General features: G+C 42.5%; 1 protein-coding gene across 4 annotated transcripts in view; it reads left to right on the forward strand.

The window, feature by feature from the left end:
• The window catches only part of EP300 (E1A binding protein p300), a 67,137-nt gene that overhangs the window by 26,115 nt on the left and 18,487 nt on the right, over positions 1-22,535 (forward strand). For 2 of the 4 annotated variants that reach the window (XM_066184200.1, XM_066184202.1), the window contains 17 exons: positions 4,167-4,343; positions 6,509-6,794; positions 7,529-7,642; positions 8,518-8,754; positions 11,055-11,148; positions 11,475-11,609; positions 12,011-12,128; positions 12,594-12,768; positions 13,165-13,242; positions 14,078-14,187; positions 14,691-14,846; positions 15,900-16,343; positions 16,836-17,024; positions 17,932-18,088; positions 18,620-18,738; positions 20,695-20,934; positions 21,487-21,575. In XM_066184200.1, the coding sequence (XP_066040297.1) occupies positions 4,167-4,343; positions 6,509-6,794; positions 7,529-7,642; positions 8,518-8,754; positions 11,055-11,148; positions 11,475-11,609; positions 12,011-12,128; positions 12,594-12,768; positions 13,165-13,242; positions 14,078-14,187; positions 14,691-14,846; positions 15,900-16,343; positions 16,836-17,024; positions 17,932-18,088; positions 18,620-18,738; positions 20,695-20,934; positions 21,487-21,575 (2,918 nt within the window). The remainder of the gene's footprint in view (positions 1-4,166; positions 4,344-6,508; positions 6,795-7,528; positions 7,643-8,517; positions 8,755-11,054; positions 11,149-11,474; positions 11,610-12,010; positions 12,129-12,593; positions 12,769-13,164; positions 13,243-14,077; positions 14,188-14,690; positions 14,847-15,899; positions 16,344-16,835; positions 17,025-17,931; positions 18,089-18,619; positions 18,739-20,694; positions 20,935-21,486; positions 21,576-22,535) is intronic. The other 2 variants (XM_066184201.1, XM_066184203.1) reach the window with 1 other exon arrangement.

A 22,535-nucleotide genomic window follows, 5' to 3' on the forward strand; every position in this document is an offset into this window, starting at 1 on the left:
AATGTCGTCAATGTATTGCAGGTGTTCTGGAGCCTCACCCTTTTCCAGTGCAGCCTGGATCAGTCCATGGCAAATGGTGGGACTGTGCTTCCAGTCCTGGGGCAGTCGGTTCCAGGTGTACTGCACGCCCCTCCAGGTGAAGGCAAACTGAGGCCTGCATTCTGCTGCCAGAGGAATGGAGAAAAAGGCATTTGCAATATCAATGGTTGCATACCATTTTGCTGCCTTGGATTCCAGCTCATACTGAAGCTCCAACATGTCTGGTACGGCAGCGCTCAGTGGTCGTGTGACTTCATTCAGGCCACGGTAATCCACTGTCAGTCTCCATTCTCCGCTGGACTTACGCACGGGCCATATAGGGCTATTAAAGGGCGAACAAGCCTTGCTTACCACCCCTTGGCTCTCCAGCTCACGAATCATCTTATGGATGGGGACCACAGAGTCTCTGTCGGTGCGATATTGCCGACGGTGCACTGTTGCTCGGGCGATCGGCACCTGTTGTTCTTCAACTTTCAGTAGTCCCACAGCAGAGGGGTCGTCTGAGAGTCCAGGCAAGGTACTCAGTTGTCTGATGCCTTCTGTCTCTAGAGCAGCTATGCCAAAAACCCAGCGGTATCCTTTTGGGTCTTTGAAATACCCATTTCTGAGATAGTCTATGCCCAAAATGCATGGGGCCTCTGGACCAGTCACAATGGGGTGTTTCTGCCATTCTTTCCCAGTTAGACTTCAGCTTCCAGTACAGTCAGCTCCTGGGATCCTCCTGTCACCCCAGAAATGGAAATGGATTCTGCTCCCACATACCTTGATGGCATCAGAGTACACTGAGCACCGGTATCAACCAGAGCCGTATATCTTTGTGGGTCAGATGTTCCAGGCCATCGAATCCACACAGTCCAGTAGATCCAATTGTCCCTTTCCTCTACCTGGCTAGAGGCAGGGTCCCCCTATTCCTGGTCATGGCATACATTGCTCTCTTCTTGTAAATATGTTTCTGAGGTTCCTTCAAGAGGATCAGTCATATCATCATTCCTGTACTGTCTGGAGTTCTGTGCATGAGAGACCGGAGCAACATTGATTCTAGATGGGGTCTTTGTAGTAGGTGTTTCTCTTTTCAGTTCACGTACCTGGGCTGCTAAGGAGGAGGTGGGTTTTCCATCCCACTTCCTCATGTCTTCTCCATGCTCCCGATGAAAAGACCAGAGGTTGCCTCGTGGTGTGTATCCTCTCTCCCTGGCTGGGGAGCGCCTGCTCCTAATGGCAGAGACTCTCATTGGCTCTGGTTGGATATTGTAAATTTCTTCCTTAAGTTCTTTTTTCAGTTTCTGATGGCCTTCTTCAATCAAGTTCCGGACTTGCTCAGCCAGGCTTGTTTCCACAGACAAGACATGGGTACGAACTGGAGCAGTGACAGTGTCCTCGTAAATTCTTAGTTTATTAGCCAAGACACCTACCCTGTCCTCACCTTCCCTCCATTGCAGTGTTGCCAGGTAACGCGAGTACATCTCAGGTCCAAGCCGTGCAAATCTCAACTACATCCGTGATGTGCACTGGACAGCATCTGGGTTTTTAGGAAGTCTCTTATCTTCTGAAAAAATGATCTCCAACACAGCCAATTCCCTCAGGCATCGGATACCTTGTTCTATTGTGTTCCATTTTCCTTGGTGCACTTGGAGGTCTTCTTTACAAAGGTATCTATCCTTCACACTTGTTAGCAGTCGCTGCCAGAGGCTTAGAGGTTCTTGGGTTTTCCCAATCCCTTGGTCAATGACCATGTCCCGGGACAACGATCCCAGTTGCCTGGCCTCACTTCCATCCAGAATGGTGTCATTGGCTGCAGCGTCCCAGATGCGGAGCAGCCAGGTCAGGATGGACTCGTTGGTCTGGCGGGTGAATTCCCTTCACAGGTCACGCAGCTCACCCAGAGATAGAGAGCGAGTGATGATTTCTGGCTCTGTCTCTTCTGCTGATTATGAAGGTCCTGCTGCACCCTCATCAGTCACTATGCGGACTGATTTGGTCCTTGATTTCTTCTTCTGAACGGGGGCAACTGCTACTGGTTTAGGCTGTTCCAGTTCAGTGGTGGTTTGTGTGGAGATGCTGATGGCACCCTTAGTCCCTTTCTCCTCTGTGGCAGTCTGCATAGATGTGGACACTGTTGCCTCACTTTTGGCTTCTTTCTCCTCTGTGAGGGTCTGTGTAGATGAGGACACTGTTGCCTTGCCTTTGGTTCCTTTCGCCTCTGTGACACTCTGTGTAGACACTGATACTGTTGCTCTGCTTCTTTTTCCCTCTTCCTTCAGAACACACTGTATCACACTAGGTAGTGTAAGCATGGTGCGGCCGTGCAGAGAAGACAAAGCAGGACTAACAACAACATCATGCTGTCCTTGGCATCCAGAGGGTACTCCATATTTTCAAAAACGGCTGTGTCATGCCTGAAAAGCTGGAAAAAATCATTCTTCACCCCTCCCCACAGGGGCTGGGTGAGATTGTTGAGGCTCCAGATATAGCATCCTAGACTAGAACAAGAAAACAGAAGTGGGTGTATATTCTGAATAATGTTCATTGCCTCGGAGTTTATCAAGCAATGGACATAATAGACCACTAAAGCAATTTTAGTACCATACCCTGGTCTATGCAGGAGCATTAAGACCGGCAGATAGCGCCCCAGTTGTGGAAAAATATAGAGAGATAGATATAAGACACATTGTAACCATGTTGAGCATCATAGCGAACAGGTGTCTTCTTCAATACAAAATTGTAATTCTGACTTTTCTCAGTGCCTTGTGCCGCACGTTGGGCACCAAAAATGTAGTAGTTTGAAGGCAAAACAAATGAGAGGCTCCAAGTCAGAGATACAATTTAATAGAAAAAAAAAGGAAAGAAAGTAAACTAGAATAGATGCAATAATACAAAAGACCACTGACAGAGTCAGAATACAACCTGAGCAGAGTGATGGAAGCAGTCCAGATGAGGTGGTCTTCCTGAAGCAGTGATCCTGTAGAAAGGTCTGGTAGCTCGGGTCCTCTGGGAATCCAATGGGTAAGCGCCCCTCTGGTGTTCAGAGTCTCAGCTTATATCCAGGCTGGAATGCTTGGTTCCTCCCTCTGGGCGGAGCATCTCACAATGGGATGGTGAGTCATGTGATAAGGCCTGATGGGCCCATTAACAGGAGGTAGTCCAGGAGGGGGTTATCTGTGAGCTGTGTAGCAAAGGTGCTGATGGGCCCATTAACAGAAGATAAGCCGGAGTGGAGGAGGCAAGGAGCACTGCCTCACCTGGTTTCAACAGTTCATGAAGATGGTGATAGAATATACTTCAATCCAGGACACCCATGGAAAATAAATGGGAATGCAAGGAATGGAAAAGAATGTCAGAGGACAAACAACTTTATTGGCAAGATTGCTCCTTGTTCTTTAGGTTCTGGGCATTCCAAGAGAGCAAACGGTATGTTCTGGTGTGCTAAAACTGTTGAATATGCATCTGGCTTGTATGAAATGCGAATCTATTTCCCCCGTGGGTGAATGGTTCAGTAGATTTGTTTTCTTTGCAGGTTTTCTACCTGTCCTCTCCTTTGACCTCTAGTACTGCAAATGAGTTGGTGTGACTGTGAGGTGTTACCTATGACTGTGGTGTACTCTTGAATTGAAAATATTTGTGTATTGATAATGCAGACATGCATTGTTATACCCATCAGGAGAGGAGCTGTGGGAGTGCTAGCATTTGGCTAGGATGTTTTTGGGATGAACTCTGCTGATATGAATGAAGATGGTATTTGTCTCCATTTGGAGTCTGCACAATTGCAGAGAGGAGAACTCAAGTCTGGAAGAATTAAGTAGTCCATGGTACACAGTTGTGATTCAGAAAGGTGAAATGAAATCTCTTGAACCAAATATTTTATAAAGAAGTAATCAGGCCACTTCCCTCCAGTCAGGTGTCAAGGATTGCTAAGTTGGCTTTGTGGCGTTTACAGGGACAATCTAGTTGAGGAGTTAATGTTGTGTGATGGGTAAATCTGTGAACATGAAGGAGCGGGGGAAGCATCAGTATTACATTGCAGCTGGCTCGTGGCTGTGATCACTTTTGCTCCTCTGAAATACAAATTCGCCTTTTACATTGCGAACTTAAACTATCTGACTTGAACACCTTACTGTTTTAACTTCTAGATGGGAATGATGAGCAATCCCAGCCCTTATGGCCAGCCCTATAGTCAAAATACTGGGCAGCAGATTGGAGCCAGTGGACTAGGCCCTCAGGTGCAGAATAAAGCTGGACTGCAGAATAGCTTACCACAGTTTCCAATGGACAAGAAGTCAGTTCCTGGGTCAGGAATGCCTAACATGGTAAGTAGAATGAAAAGTGTATTCAGGAAATGTTGTGATCAAGAGGAGCAATATGCTTCGGTCTTTCCATATTATAAGATTTTTGCAGCTGTCATACCTGGTGTGAATATGTGCTTGGAATCCACGCAGAATGCATTTCAACCCCTTAGACTGATATGAGGGAGAGGGCTGAGTTGTGCTGAGTGTGAGAACTGCTGTGTTGATAAATTCCATCTCCACTCAAACCTTGTTATTGCCTTCAAACCCTGTTAACAGGGAAAATGAAATGAAGCTCCTTAACTGAAATGAGCTTTGCAACTTGTTTGGACACATCTGCTCTCCTGTCCCGTCCTTTCTTTCATTGTTGCTGTATTGGGCCCCTTCTCCTCTGAGTATCTCTATCTGGAGAATTGTTTTCCTGCTTGTAGTTACTGATACTTTTGGGAATTGTTTTCCTGCTTGTAGTCTCTGATACTTTTGGGAAAGAGAAGTGTCCCTTCTCAAACAGGTATTACCTGTGATAGGGCTTTTAGAAACCCCAGCTCTGTGTTTGTTCTTGGGGATTACATGAACACGCACAACGGTCCTGATGCTGGAGGTGATTCCCTGGCAACTGTAGTAGCCTTGGTACCTTTCCCTTTTACCTCCTCTCTTATTGCAGCAGGACTTAAGGAAATGGGAAGTAAGAATGGTGGGAAAAAGTGGATGACCCAGGCTTATAAATGCCAGTGCCTCACCACATGCCTTAACATTAGATTCCTTGGCTTGAGCTTAATGCTGATACCTCATTTTCAAAGTTTAAATTGGTTAGAGGTTTGACATGCAACATATCTTACAGGTTTTTTTCCCCATATATATGTATATTTTTTAAATTTAGGAAACAAATTTATATTTCTGAATATAACTTGTGTTTTTCCCTGCTTCTAATTTCACTCCCACACACCACCTCGGAGGGTCCTTCTACTGATCTTACTAACTGTTGCTGGAAGACCATTTCCGGTTAACTTCAGTACTTTTAATTAAAAAGAGCTCCATCCTGTGAGTTTTATTTAATGGTTTTTAAAGTTGAGCATGAAACACTGGAAGACAAACAAATCGGTTGTTTTAGTCAGTAAAAAAACAGCCAAAACTTGTTCAGAACCCCAGCTGTCAAGTTTGTGTTCAGTGCAGAGCATATAACTTTTGAACTGGTACCCAGCTGAATGTAGCAACTTAAAGTTGTTGCTGTCTCGGTTGTCATTTAGAACGCCAGGCTGCAGACAAGACATTTACAGTGATACTGGAATATGCGCAGACCCTGAGGGCCTGACTAATTGGTGAAGTTGCCTTGTAAAATGAAATACTAGTAGTCAGGAGAACTGGGGTTTAGAAATACAGGTGGCTGGGGTCTAAAGATCTGGAGATCTCCATAAAAATACTATAGAACCTCTGGGAAGAGTCAATTAGAAACTGAAGTCTGTTAAACTGAAGTGATATAGGTAACATAGAGTACCTGAGCCTCTCTTATTTGAGTATTCCTCAAATGTCACCTGAAAGGAATACAAAGAGTTCTGGACAAATAAACAGAAGCAGAGAAGACAAACTACATGTTGGCATACCTGACATTAGTTCTGTGGTGTTTATTATCCTGAAGCTGTGCTTCATCTCTAGCAGAGACTAGGACCTGTGTGTTTTGAATGCCTGTGTGCAAGTTTGCTAATGGAAAAAGGTTAAAAGCTTGCCAGAACTTCCCTTTCATTCTCCTCTTCTAGGAGCATCAACTTGAGACACCTTATACTGAGAGGGAAAACCCTATTCATTCTAAAACGTGCTTTCTTCCATTAATGAAAACATGAATTGTGGATGCAACTTTTTAGCCTCCAAAATGAGGGGATTTGAGATCTAAATGCTGTTAATATTTTCTGGTTGGTCTAGCACTGCAAATTAACCTATAAGCATGTGCAAAGGTCTGCTGGCCATTTATAAGGCAAGAGCTAGGACTAGTAGAGTGGTATGAGGAGGAAATTGTGGCTGGCAAGAGAATTGCCAGGACTGTTGCTAAGGGGTGTTTTTAATGAGAACAACACATAGGTGGGTTGTTTCCTTAATCAGAAAATGTAGTAGTACTTGTTTCCCTTATTGGGCTTTTTCTTGTGTTGCTCTTTACTTGCTAGATGAATTATTTTTTAGAATAGATTTATTTCTAGGACTTTCTTTTTCTCCTTCTTCAGGGCCAGCAGCAGGCTCCCCAGGTGCAGCAAGCTGGGATGGGGTCAGCAGCTTCTCAAGGAATTGGGTCTGGAGCACCGACAGCAGATCCAGAAAAGCGCAAACTCATTCAGCAGCAACTTGTTCTCCTCCTACATGCTCACAAGTGTCAGCGTCGAGAACAGGCCAACGGGGAGGTGCGACAGTGCAACCTCCCGCATTGCCGAACCATGAAGAATGTCTTGAACCACATGACACACTGTCAGGCTGGCAAATCTTGCCAAGGTAAGTGGAGGAGTGGTTATGTAGATGAGGTCAACATTTGAGGGAGAAGAGCTCCTAGGAAGAGATGGACTAGTGGGTGACCTGGGAAATAAGTTAAAGAAAATCTGTCTTATTTGCTTAAGATGGGGAATTGTAAGCAACGTCTAGGCCTCTAAAGTTTAGGCAAGTTAAAGGGGACAAGACACAACAAAAAGATGAGTAAAAATCTTTTGGATTCTGCTTTTTTTTGTAAAGGTAGACATAGATCAGGAATCCGCAAATAGGAGTCTACCTGTCTTCCTTAAACTGAAGACATGAATCTCAGGCAATTCCAAGCCATGAATTTGACTGGTACTGGCACTTGCAACCTCTCTCTGTCCTACTAAAATGCAATTTTCCTTTTTGATAGCCTTGGCTCATCTGGATTGTGCCAATTGTTAACATCTCAGTTGCTTGGCACAGTCTGCATGATTCCTGAGCTAGATGGAGTTATCCTTCAAGCCACAGAGATATAGGCTTGGGGTATCACATAGGGTTTTCAAGGAGGCTTTGATACTGTTGGTGACCCAATAGTACTAGAAGAAATCTGGCTACTTTTTCAGTGCTAGTCAGTGCTGAACTATTTCAAATAATACTTTGTTGACTTTGTGTCGATATAGTAAGAGAGAAAATTCCACTCTCTACCCAGTTTTTTATGACCACGTGGAGATAGTGACAGCAGTTTGTAAATGCTTTTTATTCCTTCTCTTTCTCAGTGGCACATTGTGCATCTTCCCGACAAATCATCTCACACTGGAAGAATTGTACAAGACATGATTGTCCTGTGTGTTTGCCTCTCAAAAATGCTGGGGACAAAAGAAATCAGCAATGTAAGTCTACTGGGGAATTCTGTGTGTTGAATAAACCATAAAATGCATGTTGAGAGTTAAACTTTCTTGCACCTATGGTGATGATGCTCTCAAACCTGGGAACATGTTAATGTGATTTTTTTCGTTGTTTTAATCTCAGAGTATTTTTCTGGCTCTGATTGCTAGTGTTTATGAAAGCTTTCTAACTTTATTGTATTTTTCTATCAAGAGAGTGGTAAGGATGAACAAATCATAGCGCTCTCAACTAAATGATTGGCTTTTCATTACTTCTTCCAGTTGGACGGTTTCTAGAGACAGATGTGTCATTTTAGCCCTGATATTTGGTTCTGTCTTCATTCTTTGTTTGCATCAGATGTCACATGCCCTTTCTCTTTGTGTCCCCTTGGTCTTCCTGACAAAATGTTTGGCAAGATTTTTGTCATTGTGTTACCTGTATGTGTTTTTTTTTTCTCCCCACTCCAATGTTACTGTAGGCTCTTCTTATGACTAATGTGAGCTATTTCTTGGTTTAAGAACACTAAAAAACCCCAAAAAGGGCAGAAAAGGCATTGCAATGGCTGGTGGAAAGCTGTATGTACACTTCTGCCTTTAGCCTCTGTGACATGGTGTGCTTCTGTTTTCAGTGTAAAGTAGGCAGATGTGTCCTAAATACTTAAGAGTGGGATTTCCTCTGACCAGCCCAAAGGGAAAACAGTATGTTGGATTGACTGGTTGGGTCAAAACTTCTCTCTGTTTCGTGACAGTTTTTTCAGATCTGTTCCCTGCATGCTTCCAGGAGATGTTTTAGTTCTGAGCAGCCAGTGCGCTCTGTCCCTGTATTGGTGAGCATCTCTGGCTGCCTTCTGCTCTCCTCCCTAACTCCGTGTCTCTCGCAGCGCTGCTGGGCGGAGCTGCAGTAGGACTTGCCAGTACCGGCTCTGTGGGCATGGGGCAGCAGACAACGCCCAGCATCAACACTACCAGTCAGATAGACCCCAGCTCCATCGAGAGAGCCTATGCAGCCCTCGGACTGACCTATCAGGGGAACCAGATGCAGACACAACCCCAGGCTCAAGTGAAGAATCAGCAACAGGGACAGTCAACCCAGGGTCTTCGCCCTATGAATCCTATGAGTAAGTTTATCTGTTAGCATTAAAATGCAAACTAGAGGCAACTTCCCCATGCTACACTTAATGCAAATTTTCTCAACCTACTAGCTTAATACTGCTACTTAATTTACAAAAGGTAGGGCTTTGAGGTATTTTAGACTTGAAATAGCAAGTTACTCAGTGGAACAGGAACATTAGAGGGCCCAGGTGCCCTCTCCTGGAAAACAAGTTCTCTGGAAAAATGATAGTTATTTTCCAAGATGACTCTTTTTTGCAGCTTTATATGCAAGTTACAGGCTATTGGAGAGTTTTTAATTGGATATGCAGGCATTGGAATGCCAGCACACAGGTGTACTTCCCTGTCACTCAGAGTGTAGCATTTTACATTTGTATCTCAGATACGTAAAGTTTGTTTAAAAAATGAAAAATAGTAAGTAACTGACATCTTCCCCTAATCCTGTCATGTGATCTCGCGTAGCTCTAAATTGTCTAGGTGGCTTAAAGCACCTAGACAATTGAAACCTGGCCATCAGTGGTTTCAAATGGAGTCCCTTTTAACTGCCAAATCTATGTTTAGTAGTTTGAATTTACATCACAGACCTTTTCTCAGTCTTAGATGTTTGCTTGAGTTGCATAAGTAGGTGTGGCTTTTTTAGTGGAAAAGAGGAAAGAAGAGCTCGTAGTGATTTATCACAAGCTTCTATGGGATTGCAGTGATCATGCCTATGTGTCTCATGACAAACTTGGGTGCAGAAACACAAACTGCAGCCTGCAACCAGCTTTTTCTTTGCTCTGCAAAGGGAATGCTGCTCCTGAGTTGCTCAGGAAAAGGCTGCTGGGTAGAGTAGTCTTGTTAATGAGATGACTGGCCCTTATAGATTGCATGTGACTTGCTAAAACTTTACTTTCCAGTGTGTAAAAACAGAAGAAAGGGCAAGTATCCTGAAAGCACAGTCTTAAAACAATTAGATTAAAATAATATTATTTTCTCTTGTGCCTTAGAGTCTTTTCTGAAACAAAATGATTCCTATTTTTAATGTAAGTAATTACTTATAGACAGTGTTTTGCCTGTGCTTTCCTTGCAGGACAGTGGGCATTCTTTCTACAATTGCTAAGAAAATCCAGTTAAATGGGATTGAAAAAACTCTAGGAGTGTAAAGAACTACAGCTTAATATAGAAAGGACAAGCGTGGAGATTGTAGACTTCTCAGTGTTGCTTCCTTATTAGGAGTGGGTGGCTAAAGAGGTAATTACAACAGTTGAGGTGGGAATTACTAGGTCATGGCCTACAGGACAACAGGCCTAGTTTAGGAGAAACAGCAGGATTTGATGAGGACTGCAATGTGAAAAGATGCAGTGCTAAGTAGCTCAAACAAATGGTGGGTTTTGGCAGTTGAAAAAGTGAGAGTTAAGGTAAAGGCTGACTGTTGTCTTGCATACCAGTGTGCTTTCAGACTTATGAAAAATCTGTTAAATACTTGGTTGTGATATTAGGGGTATATATTAAGCTTGATAGACTTAATTTCAGTGGGTTTCTCCTCTAGGCAGTATGTAATTTTGTTTGAAATACAAATTCTGTAGGATTCAAACGTCCTAAAGATGTGAAGCTTGGTAATGGCTTGGAGCTTCACAAAATGATCTGTTTGGAAGCTCCAGACAGAAATACAGTGCATTTTTCTTTACTGATTGAGAGGTAACTGTAGTGTGTGAAGAAAATAGGTAGTTTTTATGGTGATTAAGATATGGTTTGATTCAGAAAATCAGATATTGTTATGCAACAAATTAGAGGTGTTTCCTGAAAAGGATTGTCAGATTTTCCTTCTTACAAGCATTGGAGTTAGTTGTAGGATCATTAAGTATGGAGTCTGTGAGAAGGGACCTTGTCTGATGTATGTGGTAGCTGATGTTTTAAGTGTTTGAAGCCTTTGTGAATATATATACTAAGATTCTGATTGAAAAAAACACCCAACTGCTTCTAAACAGAAGAGCAAAAATGGTTGGAAGCTTTCATTAGAGAGTCACAGGAAGGGACTCTGGAACATAATATTTGCAGCAAACTGAAATCACTTGTTTGTTGATAAGTTCAGGAAGATGTGCCATGGAGTAATGGGAGTTGATGCTTCACTTGGAGGTCAGCAGTGTTCTGCCTTGGCCTTTTTCTAAGTTTGTAAAAGAAAGAGGATGAAGAGAGCAATGAGTAATTAAATTCCCTTCACAAAAGTCCCAAGTATTTGAAAGTCTAAACCCTTGTTGTTGCTGAACAGTTACTGATTTTTTGTGGTAAATGAGCTCTTCATTTTTTTCTGTATTCTTTCATTTTCTAGGTGCAAGTCCAATGGGAGTGAATGGAGGAGTAGGGGTTCAACCCCCTAATCTTCTGCCTGACTCAATGTTACATTCCACCATGAATTCTCAAAAGTAAGTTGAATCCTTTGTAGCCCTGTGATTTTGTTTTGATCTCATGGCACTTCTTGCATAAACACTGGAGTAAATTCCATTGATGGCTATCTTTCCCTTTGGATTTTGTAGCTTTTGTTGCAGTTTTCTAAGTCCTTGAGTAGAACAGCATGTACTCTTTCATGGCATTGTTTGGTGTGTATGCAGCTATTTCTGCACTTTGTCCGTTGGTTAGGAAATGGCCAAACTAGCACTTTGTCCTAACATTATTCTAAAAGAGGCTATAACTGCAAGATGATTTAGCCGGGGCTAGACTTTTGTACTCAATTCTTGCTCTGTTTTTGAAGCCCCATGATGAGTGAAAGTGCCAATGTTGCCAGTTTGGGAGCCATTCCAACAGCTCAACCATCCAATACTGGAATTCGAAAGCAGTGGCATGAAGACATTACTCAGGATCTCCGAAACCACCTTGTTCATAAACTGTGAGTAGCTAATATAAAAACAATCTCCTGTTAGGTGATCTGCTGCCCCAGAGGTGTATTGCAGGCAGAGGGATTGCAGAAGGAAGCCTGACTTGAAAAACTAGAGAGCCAAGGAATGAATTTTGTCAGGATGCATGAGAAAGGAAAGCCAGCCCATAAGGTGGAGCTGCATCTGCTGGTTTGGGGCTGTTGTTTTGGAAGTTTCCCACTCCATACCCAAGCCATCTACAAGGGCTCAAGCCATCTGCAACATCTACTGCCCCTGGAAGAAGCAGCAGTAGCTGTAGTCTGTCAGCAGATTTACTTGCTACTTTGTGTTCTAACCACTGGGGTTAATGCTGGTCTGGGGGCATTCTAATCACTAGCATGCATTTCTTTAATATTTTTTTCTTCCCACTCAGAGTCCAAGCCATATTTCCTACTCCTGACCCTGCAGCATTGAAGGATCGACGTATGGAGAATCTGGTGGCATATGCTCGGAAAGTGGAAGGGGACATGTATGAATCAGCAAACAGCAGGGTGAGATGCTATCCCCTGTGGTCTAGTTCTGTGTATTTCTACCTTGATCTTGGGAGGAAGAGGAATGGAAGTATAGATGGGACTCCCAAGCTGAGGAAACAAGTGTTTAGGGGCTGCTGGATGAGGTCTAGGAACCAGCCAGTTGAAGGCTGCTGCCTGAGTGTGCCAGGAGTTGAGATGCGTTGTGCCTGAGACTTGTCACAGTCCCCTAAAGGCAGTGTTGAAGCTCTTCACTGTGATTGTCCCACACAGAGAAATATCTGGTGTCGGTCTAATAGTTGATAGCAGTGCTCCTTTTCCCGCTCCTATCTGTCTGACAGTCCCTGCAAAGGGGAAGATGGCCTCCTACCCCAAGCCAAAATGTGTGCCTGTAAGGCCACTTTGCAAGTTTGAATCACTGGGATCAGTTGACTTTTCTTCATGTGTGTCTCATCTCCTTTCTTGGCTTTTATTCCTCCCCAACAGGCAGAGTACTACCACTTGCTGGCAGAGAAGATCTACAAGATTCAGAAAGAGTTGGAGGAGAAACGAAGAACCAGGCTGCAGAAGCAAAATATGATCCCGAATGCTCCAGGCATGCCACAAGCTTCCATGAATCAAGGGCCCAATATGGGACAGCCACAGCCAGGAATGTCTGCAAGTAAGAACCTTTGGGCTACTGATTACCTGGTGCAGGAAATCCTGTACAGTCATTTCAGTAGCCTGGTGACCATGTAGCTGTTCATGGGTACCTGACTTGTTAGTGAGCTACTGTTCATTGTTATACCTTGATAACATGCTTCAAATTTGTCCCCAGTTTCTGAAATCTGATTCTAAGTCAGAGGAGATTTCTGTCACTGGGATGTACTTCTATTTTCAAGGAAGTTCTTGAGTTTGCCTCATACTTTGAGGTCTCTTTAAAATGGTTTAATTATTGTATATATTTACTTTCTTTATACATGAATTTTAATGTGTAATTCTCACTAAAATGTTTGGTGGATAAATCCTGGTAGTCTTCTGAATAACACTGTCTTATTTCAATGCCTTTTTTTTCTAGATGGTCCTCTTCCTGACCCAACTATGATACGTGCCAATGTGCCAAACCAGATGATGAATCGCATGCAGGCACAGCCAGGTAAATATTTGAAGAAAATTTGCTACTGTGATTTTTAAAGGAATCTTGGATTTGGACAGCTCTTACTGAAGCATCAGAGACCTTGTATCATGTACAGTTTTTACATTTGATTAAGAAAATAGCTATTTATATTGCATAATTCTTACATAACTATATAATAAATATAAAACACTATCTCTAGAGGCATTTAATCTTGTGATTTTGAGTTGCACATTAGCTACTTGCTTTGTTAAATAATGAGCTTGATGCTTTTGGAATTTCTGATCATACGATAGGTGTGCATAGGATGGTGGGATCAGTCAAACATGGTGAGCCTAGCCAGCTTAGGTGAGGGCATGCTGGTGGCAGAGGGATTCTGGTGAGAATTATTTCTCAGGAAAAAATGGGCAGAACCTTTGATACACATTCAAGATGTGTTATAGCCAGCATGCAAAGTACTGGAAGTTAAGATACAGTTTGAGATTCAATAAGTGTATTTCTAGTATGCAATTAAGATAATGCAACTTTCTGTGGAAAGTTGATCTTCAACAGCAGGTGTGACAATCAGTATTTGTTGCATGTTACAGTAGTTCTTAAACTTAATGAATTTTAATAACGGTGGAAGCAGATGTCTTGAGGGGGGAAAAGCTAGTCTATTCTGAAAGAGTAGATAGCTTGAACACTGTATTTTAAATTATTCCACGTAACAAGTTAATAGAAGGCAATATTTGATTGAAAGCTGGTTGCTAGAAAGGAAAATTAGAAAGAAATAGCATTTCTTCTGCAAATGTTGAATGGTGCCTAAGGGAGTTTTCAGGCCTTTGTTTACACATGTTTTTTTGTCACAAACTCACAGGAATGAATCAGTTTGGCCAGATGAATATGCAGCTGTCACCGATGGGACCCCGACAAACCCCTCCTCTTCAGCACCCTGGACAGCTAAGTCAGGCTGGGGCCATGAGCCAGGTCAGTGTGCCTTCCCTGCAGGGTTGTGTTCAAAGGTTTGCTTCTCTTGTCTGTTCTTTCCTTAAAATCACTAAATAAAAGAAATTTGAAAATAAATCAAGCACTACTTCTTCATTCTCTTGGCCCTTTGGTTTCTCTCTTTTGCTTCTCCTCTAAGATCTGCCTGATACATATATCTTCAGATCTTTGTGGTGAGAATTGCCTAAAAATTACATTGAAGTGGCTTTTTGTTGCATTTTTAAAACAAGGAACCAAAGTAAATCTTAAGTCACAGTCCCAATCTGAAATCAATATCCTTTTACTTAGCTTTTCAGAGAAATCATGAATTCTGTCTTTTGAGAGGAGCTATAAGCAGGCTTTTCACATTGTCTCCTACAGATAAGGGCAGGCATGAATTTCTACAAGATAAATGTTTTTGGGTTTTGTTTTTGTTTTTTTTTTTTGTGAAATGTTATGAAGGTGTATGCACATTGTGTGAACTGAATTGCTTTCTTTTCCACCAGATGGGATTTCCTTCACGTATGCAGCAACCAGGAGCTGGCCAGCCTTCTGGTCAGAATCAATTTCTACAACAGACGCAGTTCTCTGCTTCTTCCCCGGGAATGAACACAGCGAGCATGCCTATGAATCAGCCCGGCAATCAGACACCAGTATCTCAAGTAAGTCTCTGATTTCTTGAAGTGGTGTCAGTGACCTTTGTTATATACTGATTGTGATTGTTCAGTTTGTAGCAAGAGAGACCAATTTGTCTCCTTGAGACTTTTGGAACCATAGTCAACCAAATTCATTTATTGAGACTTTTCAGTTTCCTGGTGTAGCACTGGGAATGGCAAGGGTGAAATATTGTTGATTTGTTCTCAGGCTTAAATTTAAGTGTTAGAGTTGTTTTAGGTTTGTTTTTATGGAGCAAAGAAGAAATTGTGACTCAGCACGTGGTAGTTAAGATTATCTTGCTGAACAGCGAAGCAGCAGAGCCTGAGAAATTAAGAGGTGGCAGAATAAGTCATAAAAAGGCATGTCTGTTTAGGCCTATGTGTTGTTGGCTTTGGGGGATTAGGAGGGTTATCACTACTGAAGATCTGAACTTACAGTCTAGCAGTTTCCTTTCTGTCCTCTCCCTCTCCCTTTTCAGCAAGAACCTTTCAGGCCAGGAAGAAGTAGGGAACGTCAGTTTGCTTCTCATTGATGCTTCTTCCTAGTTTGCAGGCAAGAGTATTGTGGAGTAACAGTTTTTTATCTTGACCAATTGAATTTTTTTTTGTAATTTTATAATGGTAGAGTTACAGCTGTACTTGTTTGTGATGATAAATTCAGTTTCTAATCTTGGGGGTGGAGGCATGGGCACACACTAAGTGTATTTGAATGCAGTTTTTCACTGTGGTGCATTGTCCCATATCCAAGATGTACAAATCTGCAGTTTTAGAAAGAAATGTTTTGCAAACTGGAAGTGTAGGTGTGGCATTCTTTAAGCATATCAACAACTATAAGTCATTCTATTCTAAGAGAAATGAATAAATTATAAAACAGCCTTACGTTTGTGTAGAACAAAATAAATCAAGTAGACCGTTTCTGCTTTTGAAAGAGTTTTTAAAAGTGAAGCCCATGATTTGTCACATTTTTTCAAGTACGCTGTGGGAAAGCAGACATTTGACAGTAATTTCTCTTGCTTTTCTATTTCAATTCATTTCAAATATGTACCTGTTTACCCACAGGCACAAATGACCAGCGCTTCCTGTCCTGTGAACTCTCCTGCAATGACTCCAGGTTCTCAAGGGAGCCATATTCACTGCCCACCTCTTCCACAGCCTCCCATGCACCAAAATTCTCCTTCTCCGGTACCTAGCCGAACTCCAACACCTCACCACACGCCCCCAGGCTTGGGATCACAGCAGCAGCAGGCAGCGGCAGCTGCTGCCACCACTGCTCCCACACCTGCTCCTCAAGCAATGCCACCTGGATCGCAGTCCCAAACTATGCACCCCCCTCAAAGGCAGACTCCAACACCTCCGCAGGCACAACTGCCTCCGCAAGTCCAGCCTCCAGTTCCAGTTACCCTTTCTACAGAGCAACAGCAGCAGCCATTGTCACAGCAGAGCACAACTGCATCTGTTCCCACACCAACAGCACCGCTGCAACCTCAGCACCCCACAACACCTGTAAGGAAATACTTTAATTGTGCTTTCCCTGCAAATGTTTGTGTGTAATGTTTAATTTTCAGTTGTGTGCTCCTGGCATGTTTAGTATTAAAATAGGGGATTTTTTGTATTTGAGGAGTAAACTTTTTCCATCAAGACAAGTCTGTAGATCATCTGTTGTTTCCAGAGAGAAAGTATTTTAGATAATTCTTGTACACGTTTTGAAATTCACTGTGAAACATGGATGAGGTTTTTGGTTACATATACATATGCATAGTGCTTATACAATAGGTGGAACAATGTCATTTTCTGTAGACAGAGCCTTCTAGTGCATGCCTCTGATACATGTTTTCCGATAGTTGAGGTTGTGGGACACTATATTCTGCAGGGAAAACAAATAGAAGGACTAGATTGCTTTTTAACTTGGTGGAAATGTAGCATAGGTAAAACACAGATTAGAAAAGAAAAACAGGTTCATTAGAAGCCCATTTGTAATGTTTTTTGTTCACTCAGCTTTCACAGCCAGCTGTGAGCATTGATGGGCAGGTATCCAACCCTCCATCCACCAGCAGCACAGAGGTGAACTCTCAGCAGACTGTTCCAGAACAGCAGCAGCCACCCTTGCAGGAAGTGAAAATGGAGATTAAAACAGATGAAGGGGAACCAGAACAAACAGAGATGCAAATGGAGGAGAAATCTGAGGTGAGATTGTTGACCAGATATTGGGTAGAATACTTTCATCTAGTACTGCTTGATGCTTTCCGTCATTCCTTCAAAAATTCAGTGAGAGCTGTAGGTGCTACCTGCTGCTGCTGCAGTTTTGATTGTTTCCTTTTGTCTTATTCCTCAAGAAGGGTCTGTGTTTTCTGGTGAAATTGTGGTAGAAGTCAGTGGCCACAGGAAGGACCATTATAATGTGGTTGCTATGAAGCTTTGCTTTGTTAAATGTCAGTGTGAGAATGCACTCTGGTCAGTCCTACAGCTGTTAGAATAGCAGATACTAGCATGAGGGGAAATGGTGTCAGGTTGTGCCAGGGGAGGGTTAGATTGGATATTAGGAAAAATTTCTTCACTGAAAGGGTTATCAAGCATTGGAACAAGGCTGCCCAGAGAAGTGATTGAGCCACCATTCATGGAGGTATTTACATGATGTGTAGATTCAGCACTTTAGAATGTGGCGTAGCAGTGGACTAGGCAGTCCGCATTAACATTGGACTTAACCTTAAAGGTCTTTTCCAACCTAAATGATTCTATATGTACATGATGGGCTGCTTTACTGGGGTTTGACAACTTGTCACCGAGGACAGCCAGGAGTGTGACTGCCAGTCGCATCATCCTGGCAGCTCTGCTGTATAAGAAGCTTTGAAAACTGCCTGAAGAGGTACCCATGCGTCTACTTGCGGCTCAGAGCTTGTTAGCAGCTTGTCATTGCTACTACTGCAGTGTTTAAAGATGAATTCTAACTTACTTGCTCAAGTTTTAGATGAGCTTTGACTTCAAGGGAGATAGAAGAGTAGGTGGCCAGCATGACCGACAGGTTTAAAGGACAGTAGTGTGGATGGGTGGCCTCCCAGGGGATTTAAGTGACAGGCTCCAAACTGCTTTCCAGGCGAAAGTAGAACCAGTTGTGGAGGAATGTAAACCAGACCCAATGGAGCAAGAAGAGAAGAAACCTGAAATGAAGACTGTAGTACCAGAGGGGGAAGAAAGACCTACTACTCCAGCAACTCAGTCTTCTCCAGCAGCTGGGCAGTCTAAGAAAAAATGTAAGCAGAAAGACTGCTTTTACTTAAATTAACTGCAGCTCCTTAGAGAAATCTCTGCAGGGGGGAAAAAACCCCTGGACTTTCCTTTTTGGTACTTAGTGGATTATGTGGTACTTATATGGGTTGTTCTTTGTGGCTTTTGGACAAAAATGCCTAATAATACATGTACTTATAATTGGCTTCGGGCAAGTTCTTTAAGCCTTTATAATTAGATACTAAGCCTTGGTAAAATTGTCAATACAATGGAGAATTGAAATACAGATTCTCTAGAATTTTTTTTTCTTGGGGCCTCCAAGAGGGGATGTATCTGGAACTGAACCATCTCTACTCATCAATGTCATCTTATGGTAGTCTTTTCTTCAGGTGATCATTTTAATCCTCTTGGCAACTCAGTGTTGCAGAGGATAAAGAAGCCATGCTAAGTATCTTAAACCTGTCTGTCTGTCTTTTTACACAGACGTCACATTTTCTAGTAGGTTTCTTCCTTCTGGCTATTTCTGCTGTCTTTCTAATATCGAATGTTTTTCAAAGTTTTCAAGCCAGAAGAGTTGCGGCAGGCACTTATGCCAACGCTGGAGGCACTTTACCGTCAGGATCCGGAATCTCTTCCATTTCGACAGCCCGTGGATCCCCAACTACTAGGAATTCCTGTGAGTGTCTTATCAAGATAATTTCCTGGGTTTAATTCAAAACTACTGTATTTTGACATACCTGTTTGAGAACAGCTTACAGGTTTGAGAACAGCTAACAAGACAGTCTGTCTTGTTAATGTCTTCATATTGGTATGTTTGGGGAGGTTTAACTTAGGCAGTAGAACATACAAGGTCTGACTTAGGAAAGTTTATTTGAATTTGTGTTCCTTTTACTAAATAAGCAGATGTGGTGTGCAGTAGAATGATTTACTAACAGAACCCCAGTGCCATATGGCCTTTTTATGATTGTTGCTTCATGTTGTGATGCTCTTGTTGCTGAATTTCATAGGTGTTTCTCATCATGTATAAATCTTGTCTGAAGATGTGGGGAATTAGGCAGATCAAGCCCACTTAAAAATACACATGAATGATTGTTACCTGTTGTAGGAAAGGAAGAAACAATTTAAGTTAGAGGTTTGTTTAGGTTAAATTTTCTGTGTGTTTTAGAATTTTGTCTTGAAAAGACAATTTTTCAAGGATCTGTGTTTTTAAACTCTGAATTGATGTAGTGGCTTGAGTGCCCACTAGAATTATTTACTCTTTTTCTGCTATGAGATAGGATTAGGAGAAAGCAAAGCAGGCTCAAAACTTAAAGGGTATAAAGAAAGCTTTATTAACGGAACTACAAGAGAGAAAAAAATTAGTAAGAATCAGAATAAAACCTTCAAAACACCTCTCCTCCCCTCATAACTTTTCTTTCTCACTGGCAACCTGCAGAGAAAAAACCTGAAACCCAAGTCAGTTTACCACTTCTAAAATTGTAATTCATCAGGGGCATTAGGGAGGGGGGAAACCAGGGCAAACCATCATGTGCAGAGCACCATTGGGAAGTGCCCTCTCCCAGGCTGGGCAGGTAACTCTATGAGTTTGTCCTGCCAAGGCCAGACCCTAGATACTATGTCAAGGGGCTGCAGGGACTCCACAGCGCTGGGCTGTGCCAGGATCTCCGGGGCTCTAGCTGCGTTCAGTTTCAACTGTGGGACCACTCTGCACGGCTGCAGAGCCACCCCTGGTCTCGGCAGCATGATCTCTCTCATGGCTGGAGCCACTCCCTCGGCAAGGTGCCTTGGTAGGGGTGGCTGGGGCTTCCCCCCCTTCCTCTGCCCGGCAGCCATTGGCACTGTGGAGGGTAACTGCTTAACAGCAGGATGTTAACAGCCGCTGGGGGCCCAATTCGGTCGGGATGGGGCCTTCTTTCCTCCCTTCCTCCTGCCAGGCAGCCACCGGGCCCTGCCCTGCCAGGGCTGCAGCAGCGGCAGGGTCCGGCCAGGCTGCGCCAGGCCTGGGGGCCAGGCTGCGGAGCGGGTCTGACCCCACTGGTGCCCGGTTACCTCTTTCCAGGCTGGAAGGAAAGAGAACTTCCCGGGATTTTTCCTGGTTTTTAACCTGTGTATTCACAGAGGCATATCTAACTTTCTAGTGGCCTAATAAGATGTCAATATTCAAAACTAGCCACTGATTGTTTTAATCACAGCTTTTCTTAAATAAATCACTTCTGTGGGTGTTTTTCTTTGCTCACCAAATGTCAATTAATGCAAAACCAGCACAATTGACCACAGTCACTTTGTATTAATGTTCTTGTGTATGTCTTTGGATCACAATGGCTGCAAAAGCATTGGCATTTTCTACTATTTTTAATACTTGTTTTGCTGATTAAAATTGGAGTGATTTGATTTCATTAGTTGTGAATGAGCAACAGCACCTGAGAAATAAAGGAATAATGAAAAGAAAGCACTAGGGAATTATTTGTATTACTTAGAGATTGCATTCTGTGTGTCACAAGCAGTTTGACAGTCAGGTCAGAGAGGAATCTGTTTTTCTTGATGAGAAGAATGTATACGCTGAGAATACACATGCTGTCATGTCACAGCTTAGTTCTCTAGGAGGGTTTTGATGTGCTGTGTTTTCTTGCAGGATTATTTTGACATAGTGAAGAACCCCATGGATCTCTCTACTATCAAGAGAAAATTGGACACAGGACAGTATCAAGAGCCATGGCAGTATGTAGATGACATCTGGCTCATGTTCAATAATGCCTGGTTATATAACCGCAAAACATCCCGGGTATACAAGTACTGTTCCAAACTGGCAGAGGTGTTTGAGCAAGAAATTGACCCAGTTATGCAGAGCCTTGGTTATTGCTGTGGAAGAAAGGTAAGAAAGTACATATCTTTAATTTGTTGCTTGCTTCCTTGAATTGAAGGGGGAAAATATAGTAGTTGCAGTTGTTATCAGTTATGGTGTGTCAAAAATTTCTGAAGTTTGCCAGGATTTAGCAATCTTGAGTAATCTGAATTTGAGCATTTTGTGGGTCTTCCAATTCTGTCTAGTCCTTAAATAATCTATTTGTATGAAAGCCCTTGGGGAAAAAAGTCAGCAATAGAAGGCTTATTTTGACTAAGACAAACTTTTGCTCTTGCAGATTATAAACAGGCATGTTTTTATTACTTCAGAAGTTCTGTATTGCACTGTATATTGAAATTCTGTTTCCCTTGTTTTGATGTGCTTTCTGTTTTCGGAGAGGAGTTAACTTGAGAATAACAGCCCACTTAATATCTTTTGTAACTAGCACTTCATACTCTTTGCTGTATGGAGAGATCTGTGCACAGAGTAAGGTGGAAGTGTTCACTGTCTGGGTCACACTTGCTTCCCACAGAGAGCAAGTGGAAATGTGTGAGTATTAAGATGACCCATTCCTCTTTGCAGTTGGAGTTCTCGCCACAGACTTTGTGTTGCTATGGCAAACAGCTGTGCACAATCCCTCGAGATGCCACTTACTACAGTTACCAGAACAGGTAAGGAAAACTCAGCTGATGCAGTTTTGTGCATGCTGCAATCAATCTGTTATAGGCATGCATGTATTTACATAGGCACCCTCTTTATATGTATACACCTTTATGTTTTAAGATAAAAATTTTTGCTGGAAGTGCTCTTGAATAGTTTGCCTTGTCTGTTAATAATGATTTCTTTGAGCAAAAGTTCACTGCAGCCTTTGCTCTTCCCTCCTTTGTTTGCAGAAATGTGATGTTTTACTACATTTTGATCCTGCAATTAATTAAATCTTCAGTTACCTGCAAATCATATATACAAGTCTGTTGCCTTTGCTGCCTGCTCTGCAGCAGTATTTGTCATGCAGAACACTGAGCAGACTATGCAGAAAGTGTATTAATACTCATAATACATATTGGTTTTGGCAAGTCTTTGTTTTTCTCATGATGTTAATGCCAAAGAGGAAACTTACTTCTGTATTGCACATCTTAAGTGGAAGATCTGTGTATTCAGATCTTCAGCAGATTGATACTTGCTTTTTTTTCACAAAGTTTCCAGAAGGGAATTGTCTTTGGCAGTAGCTATCAGTAGCTTTGTAAAATGCTGTCCCTTCTACAGCTCTTTTGAGTATCTTTTTCACTTGGGGCTTATTAAAAGATTTAAACTTACTTGACCTCTGAAAGGAGGTTTCTTGCTAGTCATCTGACAGCTGGGGAAGTGAGGCAGGAAGAAGCAGGCAAACACATGCTTTAACATTCCCATATTCCCTTGCTTGTCACCAGAATGTACCTATTAGAGCAGAGAAGTGCTTAACTCCCAAGATCCATCAATCTATTTAGTTCTTGCTCTTCATTCATTCCAAAACCTCAGACAAACAAACAAAAAAAACCCAGCCCCAAAACAAACCAGAATGACAAAAACATGGAGGATTTTACCTGAAAGCCAAAAGTTTCCAGGAATTGTAGTTTCCTTAAGCACCTAGTCAG

This window comes from Chamaea fasciata, unplaced genomic scaffold, assembly GCF_029207755.1.
Source record: "Chamaea fasciata isolate MVZ Bird 193981 ecotype frontalis unplaced genomic scaffold, bChaFas1.0.hap1 SCAF_5, whole genome shotgun sequence".
In the NCBI taxonomy this organism is placed as follows: domain Eukaryota; kingdom Metazoa; phylum Chordata; class Aves; order Passeriformes; family Sylviidae; genus Chamaea; species Chamaea fasciata.